Raw genomic sequence first — 12,018 nt, 5'->3', positions numbered from 1 at the left:
TACAATGCTCAGTGAACATATTCTTGATATTACATATAATTTAGACGATCAATTTTAAAGTAATTAAAATGAAAATATAATGCACTTTTTAAAAAAGCTACATAATCTAGACTTCCTTTTATGACTAAAAACCTGCCTGATACTTGCAATGGCTCCTGTATATCAATATAAACATGAAGTAGCTTTGAGCTGAAGATATATAAAATTTCCAGTCTATAGAGGTTTCTAATTAAAAGAATATAAGGTGGCCATTTATTATAAATACAATTGTTAAATCTGCAGTGTTTACATTGGACAATGATGATACAGTATATGTGCATTTAGAAAACATAAAGCTTAAATTGTGCTACACAGTGATATGCATTTCCTACAATTACGTATAATTTTTAAAACAAAGGTCATAAATAATAGGTACCAATGTAATAAAATTAAATATTGAAACCAACCACTAGCACCAGTACTATATGTAGCTTTACAAAAAACGTTGGATCATAATTATTCACACTATCACATTATTTAACACTTGGAAGTCCAGTTTGCTAAGATACTTTTCTGATGAACACAAAGAACAAGATAAGCTGCTTCCATACCCTCCCCCCATATTTTCTCCCATGAGATTCAAAGCATAATATGAGTTCCATTTTCTAGAGATAAAAGGACTGCCTTAACAATGATGTGCCCTAGCTTTCTTTTTACAATAAATTACCATATTTATATTTTGAAGCTGTCATATGCTAGAGGATATTAAATATCCTGCTGCCATAATTAACTCTTTAAACCAAATTAAATGGCTTGGTTCAAAACAGACTGTGAAAGTTAAAAGAATATAATTTTATTAGTAATTATTTTGCAATTATTTTAATAATCAAAGCTAGTTAATTTAGTCCGTAATTGATTTTAACTGAGAAATGCACAGTTACTCAAATCTTGCTTCTTTTTACCCTTAAGATACAAACAAAAATTTGAATGCAGTGTTTAGCAATAAATAAGTGGTAACTTCATAAGTACCTCAGGCCAATCCTAATATAACAAATTGTAACAAATTGCTAATTTTAAAAATTCCATCCATAATTATAACAGATATAGGCCACTGGACTACAACATAAGTGTTTCATTTTACTAAGGCTTAGTAATAACTTAATTTAAACAATTGTTTCTGCAATAGACTAATGTAATATCACACAAAATAACTCCCCTTTATGAATATAATACAAACTTAGGAAATCTCTACTTTTTAAGGACAATATATATGTTTCTGATAATCTAAAGACATTTTGAAAATTCTAAAAGCAAACATGTTTCTTATACTGTCTGAAAATAAGTTTCTTCGAAAAATAAATAGAAATAACAGCATTAATAAATTTTACAGTGTTAATAAATACATAAATCCATGGCAGCTATTGTAATGTCACCTTTTATTTTCCCCTAACATTAAGGCAATACTTTTTTTTGCAAATTAATCCATAACAAAAAGATTTCTGGTCATGAAAAACTACTACATAAGCATACTTGTTAAAAACATTATGTGAAAATATACTTGAACTGAAAGAAAATTTCTGGGGGGGGGAAAATAAAGTCAAGGAATCAATGAGCACCAGAGCCAGTTAAAATAGGGACGGGTTTAAATAACTGTTAAAAATCTGATTAAATAATTCAAACAAATTCCAACAAAATGTTTGAAATATATGTATAGAAAAATAAAAATACAATGCACATTACTTACATCCAAAGTAAAAAATTATACTGACAAAGAGCAAGAGAAATAGGCGAATGACTGAAGAGCATACTGAATTTCTTGTTATACATGGTAGGCTCAAAAGACACAGTCACACTCTAGGGTCAGGCCTGTAGGAGAATATGGGTTTAAAAGGCCTTTGACAAACTTAAGGATGATGACAAGATAAGTTAAAATAGCACACTTAGTATTAGACCACAAGGAAAATCTCTACTACTATTACGGAGTGAATGTTTGGATTCTCAGAGTTCTTATGTTGAGATTTAATTCCCAATGTGATGACATTCTGAGGTAAACCTTTGGGAGGTTTTACCCTCATGAATAAGCTTAGTGCCCTTAATGGATCAGAAAGCTAGCACTCTCTTTCTCTGCCATGGAAGAATACAATGAGAAGTGAGCAACCCAGAAGAGGCCCTTTCTGAAACCCAGCCAGGCTGCCACACTGACCTCAGACTTTCAGCCCCAGGCTGTGGGAAACACATGTTTGTTAAGCCACCCAGCCTGCGGTATTCTGTTATAGCAGTCCAGCTGACTTCTGAGGGAAGGGGAAGGAAGAAACTGTTCAGGAATATTTTTGTGATCAAAATTTATAAAACAAGAAATTAAAAAACAAAAATAAATAAATAATGAAAGTTAAAAAAAAAAACATAAGAAAAAGACTACTTGAATATTAAAAAGATTAAGTGTCTTAGGAAGGTGATGGTTTAAATATGTCTAACTCCTCATATGGAACTCCAAATTAGCAGCTTTTGAAGCCAGTAACTGTCTTCTAGGTAAAAGTGAGGTATGGAATTTAAGGGCTCCCTGGCAAGAGAAGTGATTTGTAGCTTTCTCCTCCATACCCTAGAAAGAGCCCCAAGATGAAGACTAAAAATTATTAAACCCTGGTTCGAGTGCACCCCACAAAAATCTGTGAAAATCCTAAAGATAATGTGAACATTAGACCAGGTGAGGAGCCTAACCTTCCTGGCCTGCTAGGAGCTAAGGCTGAAATGTCTGAGGTCTGAGATGGGAGAATGTACAAAGTAAGCAACACAGGGAAGCTTTCCCCAGTTGTTTATTGCAAGAACCTGGAAGCTTCTACCTAACCCATGCACGGGGATAAAGTCCATCTTGTGTGGACTGCCAGCATTAACAGCACTCCAACAACCAGACTTGATCCCCGATCCGATATAATAAAAGTGTAGTATGCAAATTGTCCTCTTGACAGGGAGTTCATTTGGGAGTTCAACCAGGGGCAGGGTCGGCTGGGGAAGGGAGGAAGTAGCCAGCCACCAGCCATTAGGGACCCATCAGTGCAGGAATTTTGTGCACTGGGCCTGTAACAAGCCAATAAAGAAAAATAAGAGCAAGGAAACCCAAAAAGAAATTTTAAAAAACTACAAAAAACACCAAATTGATGCTAGATTTCTCATCTTTATCACAAGAGCCAAAAGGCAATAAAAAAAAAAGAAAAAGAAAACCAATGCACCTCAAGAATTCTATACTCAGGTAAGACATATTAATCTGTCAAGAAAAAGATATTTGCAGATATGCAAGAATTCAAAGTAATAACCTATGTGGCTCCATCTGAGAAAAATACTTAAGGAAATTACTATCCAAAGAACAAATGAATCTGAACAAGAAAGTGAAAATGAAGGAAAAGAAAAAAAATAAATCTTGTAATATATAAATGCTGTTAATAAATTAGTTAAGGCCAGAATAACTGAAAACGTTTAACACCCCCCCCCGCCCAAAAAAAATATTCTTGAAATAAATCATGCATGGTTATAAGAAAAATTCTAAACCCAAAGCACGGTAAAAAAAAAAAACAAAAAAAAACAATCACTAAAAAAGACTTGTCTGACCTGGCCAGTATGGCTCAGAGGTTGAGTATTGGCCTATGAATCAGGAGGTCATGGTCTGATTCCCAATCAGGGCGCATTCCCAAATTGTGGGTTTAATCCCCAGTATGGGAACATGCAGGAGGCAGCTGATCAATAATTCTTTCTCATCATTGATCTCTGTCTCTCTGCCTCTCCCTTCCTCTCGGAAATCAGTATTTTAAAAAATAAATAAAAAAAACTTAATTGCAGTTATCTTCACCTACCCCTCAAGAGTCTATAGTCAAATACTGTGTTAAGTTATTTGAATTAGTTCTCTCCCCACCACCTTCAATATGATTCAAAGTAGGAATTTTACTACCAGTGTTTCCCCGAAAATAAGACCTAGCGCATGGAAAGATAAGACATCACCTGAAAATAAGACCTAGCGCAGCTTTGGGAGAAAAAAATTAATATAAGACACTGTCTTATTTTTGGGGAAACAGGGTAATATTTAATCCACACAATATTCCCCAGAGATATCTACCAAGTAACAAGTTTCTCAAACCATTAAATTGCAAGTTTCTAAGGAAGAAACATACATTAGAACAAAGGACACAAGCAAGATGTTTTCACTATAAAAAATAATTTAAAATGAATAAATATAAAGTTAGTTAAACTCCAAAGAACCAAATGATGAAACAAAGATGATACCAATTTGTCTTTATTAAATTAGTGCAAGAAAGTAATTTCACTCCAGTGAGGTCATAAGCATATGTTTTAAAACCACTTGCCCCTCTTCTCCTACTACTCGCTCAGATGCTTTGACTATGGTATTTATTTTTGGTAAATGGTCTGGGGAAGCATTTATCTTAAAATATGTTCGAATGGTGAGAATATCTTCAAATAAGATAACCAAAGCAGTTACTCTGGGCCGGTTGCTAAAAAATGAAAATAGCCACTGCTATTTATAGCTCCAGCTACAGCCAAACAGCTTAGTCATTAGGTATACTACATACTAATACCGGTTTCATTGGTGTTTTATCTCTAGTTTCACTTATTTAAAATACAGTTTAATAAAATGTAAATAAAAGTCAAACATTTCATTCCAGAATAGAGGCAGAGGGAGAAAAAAAGAAAAAGGCTTTTCCCTCCTGAAGTTATTAGCTATATTCTTGCTGACTCAATCTTTTCTTATGCAAGAACATTTTTTTTCAACACTCTAGATATTTTACCACAATTTCTTTCTTAAAAATAATACCAGTTCAAATAAACATGAGAAATAGAACTCACCATTATATTTTTTAAATAAATCTGAGCAAAAGAAAAAAAATACTCTAGTCAGCAAAGTAAGAGGACTTTTCATATATTTTCAATAGAAGGTAAAGTAAAATTATGTAATAGATTCTACTTATTTCATCATGCTTACTATTAAACTAGCATTTCTCAACTTCAAGTGCATAGACCTAATCTTGTTAAGACCTAAGCCTCTTAACAGAAGGAAAAGAGGCCAAGTCCCCTTGAAAAAGGACCTTGAAACACTATCACAAGTATAAACAAGGATCCTATCTAATAAAAGAGTAATATGCAAATTGACCATACCTCTGCTATACCCACAAGCCACATCCACCAGCCAATCGGGAGCAAGTGTGCAAATTAACCCAACCAAGATGGCTTTGGCTACGGAGCGTACAGGAGGCTTGGGTTTACCTGGCAATGGAGGAAGACAAGCTTCCTGCACACCCTGGGCAGCCTAGGCCTCTGCTCAAAGCTGTAAAGTTTCAATTATAAAAGATAAATAAATCCCAACAAAAATGCCTGCAGCCACGGAGCAAGCAGGAGTCTTGGGTTTCTCCGGTGATGGAGGAAGCCAAGTTCCTGGCCTGCCCTGGCCTCCACTCAAGGCTACAAAGTTTCCATTATAGAAGATTAAAAAATCCTAGAAATCAGGGCCTCATCTTTGGTCGATGGGGGGCAAGGCCGACCTGCAAACCACCACAGGCCCCTCGTCCAGGCCATCCCATGCCCCAAGGGAACCCCCACGTGATCAAGGACACCCTTCAGAGCAAACCAGCTGGCCCCCACCTGTGCACCAGGCCTCTATCCTATCTAATAAAAGAGCGATATGCAGATTGACTGTCACTCCAACACATAAGATGGCTGCCCCTATGTGGTCAAAGATAGCTTCCCCCATGTGGACACAAGATAGGCACCACAAGATGGCCAGTAGGGGAGGGCAGCTGGGAGGGACCATGCCTGCAAGGGAGGGCAGTTGGGGGTGATCAAGCCTGCAGGGGAGGGCAGTTAGGGGTGATCAGGTCTGCAGGGAGGGCAGTTGGGGGGGACCAGGCAAGCAGGGGAGGGCAGTTGGGGGTGATCAAGCCTGCAGGGGAGGGCAGTTAGGGGTGATCAGGTCTGCAGGGAGGGCAGTTGAGGGGGGACCAGGCAAGCAGGGGAGGGCAGTTAGGGGTGACCAGGCCAGCAGGGGAGGGCAGTTAGGGGTGACCAGGCCTGCAGGGGAGGGCAGTTAGGGGCAATCAGGCTGGCAGGGGAGTGGTTAATGGGTGATCAGGCTGGCAGGCAGAAATGGTTAGGAGCAATCAGGAAGGAAGGAAGGCGAGCAGTTGGGAGCCAGCAGTCCTGTACTGTGAGAGGGATCCCAGATTAGAGAGGGTGCAGGCTGGGCTGAGGGGCACATACCCTTTCCGTGCATAAATTTCGTGTACTGGGCCTCTAGTTATTGTATAAATTTGCTGTTAGCAAACTCTAGCCCACAGACCATATCTGATCTGACACTTCTATACGTAAAGTTTTATTGGTACACAGCCATGCTCATTCATTCACATATTATCTATATACATTTTTGCACTACATTGGTGGAGTACAGTAGTTCAGACAAAGACTATATGGCCAGCAAACCCTAATAATTACTATTTGCCCTTTTATGCCAAAAATGTGCTATAATCTCCCTCCAACTATTCTTCAAAGGACTATCAGCATTTGCTAGTGACGGTGCCCTGGAAAAAGGGACTACTCAGACTGACCAGAGATTACCAGATACTAATTTTAAACAGACACTAATTACCAAGGACTCAAAATGCCAGCATGATCTATCAGATAAATGCGTTTCTGGCTCAAGGTTAAAACTAAGTGGGATAGTATGTTCATGGCTATAATCTGTGGTTATTTTCTGGTTCCTGACTGTATAACTGGAGGAGAAATACTTGGCAACTGGGAGAATATCTGCACTATGGAGTAGGCATCATTTTGCTAGGAAAGGCCAAGTGAAAGCTCCTAGCTTGTTCTCCCTGCCAAGGATGTAAGCAAAAGTAATAATACATCCCCACCCCAAGAAAGGTGCAAAGATTAGTGCCACCATCACAGACTTAAATAGATACCAGGGTGAGCATACTGAACACATATCCATTCAATTTATCTGTTTAGCCCATATAGAAAGTGGGAGATCATGAAGAATGATTATGAATTATCACAAATTTAATCAGGTTGTGAGATCAATTTATAGCTGCTGTTTCAGATGTGCTTCATCTTTAATGAAGCAAGTCAACACAGCCTGAAATCTTACACACAACTACACGATGTGGTTTCTATACAAACCTGAAATATTGTCAGAAGATAGCTGCCTTTGACTGGTATGATTCATAGTATACCTCATAGCTGTATACCTGCACCAATTTACACTCTGAACATCAACTCTCCCACTCTCTGCCCCAGTATAATCCACAAAGACAGTGGTCATTTTTTCTTAATAATTAATATGTAGTTGTTATGCAACATGCAGTGCTCTAAATGTTTTATATATTCTCATTAAATTCCTACAAGAGGTATGCACTTCAATTATCCATATTAAACAGTTGTAGAAAGAAGCAACACAGAGATTAAGTAACCTAAGTCAAGGGTGGCAGATCTAGAACTAAAATCCAAATTATAAAATTCCAGAACCCCTTTGCGTAATAGGATCCAATACATTCATCTGGTGAATAAAAGAGCTATTTTGTTTACATGGTTTTTTTGTTGGTTTTTTTGTTTACATGTTTATTCATTTGTCAGTTGGTGGATATTTGGGTTGTTTCCAACTGTGGCTATTATGGAAAATGTTGCTAAGAAGAATCATGTATACACTTTTCTGTGGATATATGTTTTCATTTCTCTTGGGTATTTACCTGAGAGTAGAATTGCTTGGTCATATGGTAAGCCTATCTGTAACAATCTGAGGAACTGCCAGAGTGGTTGAAGGCTCCAATTTCTTCATATCCTTTCCACTTCTTATTATCTATCTTTTTTATATTTTCAGAGATAGTGGTCACTTTGACATTACACAGAACAAAAGACTGACCCACAATGCTGATTACTTTAGACTCATGCTTACTGGAAGTGATTAGGAGGATGTATAAAGCTGTTAAATGTCTTAGTAAAACATATGTTAAGACAGAAGATGAGAAATAAAAATCTACACAAATTAAGGGACCCATTACTGAAGTAATGAGTCCAATGGCCTTTGGAAATAAGATTTTACTTAAAGTCTCATTTCCAAAGAACAAAATATATTTAAAAAACATTCTAAGAATAAAAGCAAAGCTAGATGCCAAACTAGTAAACTGAATTACATTTTACTATACTTAATAGCAATGGACAATTGTAGGAAAAATATTAATATTACTAGAGGCCTGGTACATTAAATTCGTGCACAGGGGGTGGGTGGATGTCCCTCAGCCCAGCCTGCACCCTCTCCAATCTGGGACCCCTCGAGGGATGTCCAACTGACCATTTAGGCCAGATCCTAAATGGGAAGACAGACATCCCTCTCACAATACAGGACTGCTGGCTCCCAACTGCTCGCCTGCCTGCCTTCCTAATTGCCCATAACCATCTCTGCCTGTCAGCCTGATCATCCCCTAACCACTCCTCTGCCAGCCTGATTAATACCAAACTATTCCCCTGCCAGCCCGTTTGCCCCTAACTGCCCTCCCCTACAAGCCCAGTCGCCCCCAATTTCCGTCCTCTGCTGGCCTGGGGCAGAGAGTGAGAGAGTATTCTTTATTTAAAAATACAGTCTCTGAATATGAATCCAAACTCCAGACAATCTTCTGGAGTTTGGATTCATATAACTGATCACATATCCTTCATTCCATTAGCTACAGAAAGCAAACCTATGGTTTACCTTTGACAAGTAAAAAGAATTTCAGAGCATGCATGGGTAAACTTTTAATCTCTCTGCCAGTGTCATCTTACTTACTTTCTCTTTATGATTTCCTTAATTAAACACTTCTTATGTTGCTATTATGTATTTACTTACATAATACACAATAAAATTTTAGGAACAAGGTGAAATAAAACAATAAATTCACTTTAAAAAGATTAACCAATAAATGAGTTAAAATTAACATTATGAAAAATCTTAATAAAATTCAACAATTAAAACTTTATCCTAATAAAGCATGGATAAATATTTGCTATGCAAATGCAAACATAAGGTAGTTTCTTCAAAGTAAAAAAGACTATTTCAAAATATTTAATTATAATAATGATCATATCTTATTTATAATTCACTTGGCAGGATTACTGTCAAAATCTATTTTCACTTTTACAAAGTTAATTTTTTATTTTAGAAATAACTATGTTTTAAGACTAAACTCAGTAGAGTTAAAAGGAAGCTACAAAATGTGAACTGTAATAGGTTAAAAAAGTAATCTGTGAAAATGAGATAGATGTATACATATGTATAAAGGATATTGTAAAATATATTATTTTAATTTTTTGTAAAGTATGAATAAAATATTAAGTAAACAACAAAGCCTGAAACAAATAGTATTGGTTCACGTAAAAATGGTGGGGGAACAAAGGTGCATATTTACCCTTCTCCTCCCATTCTTGTTATCTTTAGGCGAAAATCCACAGAATTCAGACTGGGAGGTTTCCATTTTAAAATATCATCACATCGACCAGGTTTATATTTCTAAAGTGAATTAAAATAATAATAGTTAATAAAAAGATAAGAAATTAACATTTGACTTATTAAATATAGTACAACTTTCTTTTTAATAAACAAAATTACTATTCTTTTCCAAATATATTTTTTGTTATCTTCAACTGGTTAGTAAAGCTAGATATCTACCTTCTTATTGACGGCCTTCCAATTTTCCTGCCAAAGTATGCAGGCCCTTATTTGTGAAAGTCCAGAAATAGAAGAAATTTGTTATTCTTTCTAATTTTTCTATGGCTTACAGTAAGTTTCATATTTTTAAATTTGGGGGTTTTTTTATGTTTAACTTCACTGTAGACTCATTTATAATAAATAAAATTAACCAATGAAATCAGCAAAATGGATACAATTAGGTAAACAATCACCAAAATATGCTACATAGCATTTCAATCACCCAAAATGTTTCCTCCTGACATTTGCAGTCAATTCCCCACACTGATTCTAGCAATAATGGCTTTTCTGTCACTATAGTTATGCCTTTTCTAGAATTCCTAAGAAATTTTAACCAAGATTTTATAACTTATCCATGCTGGTGCACATAATGATAGTTTGTCCCTTTTTATTACTGATGGATCACATTTTATGTAAATACCACAAACTGTTCGTGCATTTACAAGTTGATGGATATCTGGGTTGCTCCCAGTTTTCAGCTGCTCTGAACATTTTTATAGACATGTCTTCATAACACTTGAGAAAATAGTTTGAAGTAGAATGGCTGGGCAACATGATAAATGTATGTTTAACTTTATAAGAAATTGTTTTCCAAAGTGGCTGTAACATTTTCTATCCCCATGAGTAATATATGAGAGGTCGAGTTGCTCCTCATCCACCTTAGGCCTAGGTATTATAAGTCTTTTTAATTTTTCATTCTAAAGGATGTCTCATAATTTTCATTTGTATTTTTCTAATAACCAAAGATGTTGGAGATCTTTAATTTGCTTATCTGCTATCTGTGTATGTTCTTTGGTGTAGAGTCTGTTCAAATTTTTATCTTTGTTTTACCTGGGTAATCTCATTATTCACTTGCAAAAGTTGTTTATATATTCTGGATAAGTAGTTTTGGTTGGGTATATATACTGCAAATATTTTCTACCAGTTTTTATCTTGCCTTTTCATTTTCATAACAATTTCTTTTGAAGAGTAATTTTTTATTTTAATTAAATCAAAATCATTTTTCTTCCAGCCTTATTGAGGTATGACTGAGAAATAAGAATTTAAGGTGAACAACATGTTTTGACTTATGTATACATTGTGAAATAATCACCACAATCAAGTTAACTAACATATCCATCTTCTCACATTGTGCCTTTTTTCCCCTTTTGGTCGTAAGGATATTGAAAATCTACTTTCTCACCATATATATATATATATATATATATATATATATATATATATATATATATATATAATCACTATTAATTGTAGTCACCATGCTATATATTAGATCTCCAAAACTTACTCATCTTATAACTGAAAATTTTTCCCCTTATCCCCCAGCCTCTGGCAACACCATTCTATTCTCTTAGTTCAACTTTTCTTTCTTTTTTTAAGATTCCACAAATATGTTTCACTTAGTATAATGTATTCAAGGTTCATCCATATTATTTTAAGTGGCAGGATTTCTTTTTTAAGGCTGAATAATATTCCTGTGTGTGTGTGTGTGTGTGTGTGTGTGTGTGTGTGTGTGTGTGTGAGAGAGAGAGAGAGAGAGAGAGAGAGAGAGAGAGAGAGAGAGAGAGAGAGAGAGTGTTTATGTGTGTGCACACACCAGATTTATCTTTACTATTCATCTGTCAACAGACACTTAGATTGTTTCCATATTTTGGCCCTGTGAATAATGCTACAGTAAACATGGGAATGTAGATACCTCTCCAAGATTCTGGTTTTATTTCTTTTGGATATATACTGAGGAGTGGTATTGCTGGGTATTATGGTAGTTCTATTTTTTAATTGTTTGAGAAAACTTCATACTGTTTTTTATAATAGCTGTATCAATTTACATTCCCACCAACAATGCACATGGTTCCCTTTGCTTCCACATCCTCACCAACATTTATCTTTTGACTTTTTGATAATGACCATTCTGACAAGTATGAGGTGATAGCTCACTTTTTCTTATTTGCAGTTCCCTAATAATTAGTGATGTTGAGCATCTTATCAAAGTCATCAATTTTTATTTGTGCTTTCTGGGCCTCTTTTAAGGAAACTTTACTGTAATCTTCAATATTTTCTTAGAGAAATTTTATAGTTTTAGTTCTTATGTTAAAGTATGTAATCCATTTGAGGTTAACTTCTTTCTATGGTGAAAAATAAGGACTAAGTTCACTGTATGACAGACAGATGGCTAGCCAATCGATCCAGCACCAGTTGTTGAAAAGATTATCCTTTCCTCACTGAGCTGCCTTGGCACCACTGTCAAAACCAATTATTTATAGATACAGAGCTATTTCTATTCTCCCCAGTGCGCTGCACTGATAAAC

The 12,018-nt window shown here is 35.7% G+C and overlaps 1 protein-coding gene across 7 annotated transcripts in view; it reads right to left on the bottom strand.

Moving 5' to 3' along the window:
• RNGTT (RNA guanylyltransferase and 5'-phosphatase) overlaps positions 1 to 12,018 on the bottom strand; it is a 180,140-nt gene that overhangs the window by 64,571 nt on the left and 103,551 nt on the right. For all 7 annotated transcript variants that reach the window (XM_036413355.2, XM_036413359.2, XM_036413357.2 and 4 more), the window contains one exon: positions 9,411 to 9,511. In XM_036413355.2, the coding sequence (XP_036269248.1) occupies positions 9,411 to 9,511 (101 nt within the window). The remainder of the gene's footprint in view (positions 1 to 9,410; positions 9,512 to 12,018) is intronic.

This window comes from Pipistrellus kuhlii, unplaced genomic scaffold (assembly GCF_014108245.1).
Source record: "Pipistrellus kuhlii isolate mPipKuh1 unplaced genomic scaffold, mPipKuh1.p scaffold_m20_p_5, whole genome shotgun sequence".
NCBI lineage: Eukaryota > Metazoa > Chordata > Mammalia > Chiroptera > Vespertilionidae > Pipistrellus > Pipistrellus kuhlii.
The sequence above is the reverse complement of the archived record's forward strand: the minus strand, read 5'-3'. Positions and strand labels throughout refer to the sequence as shown.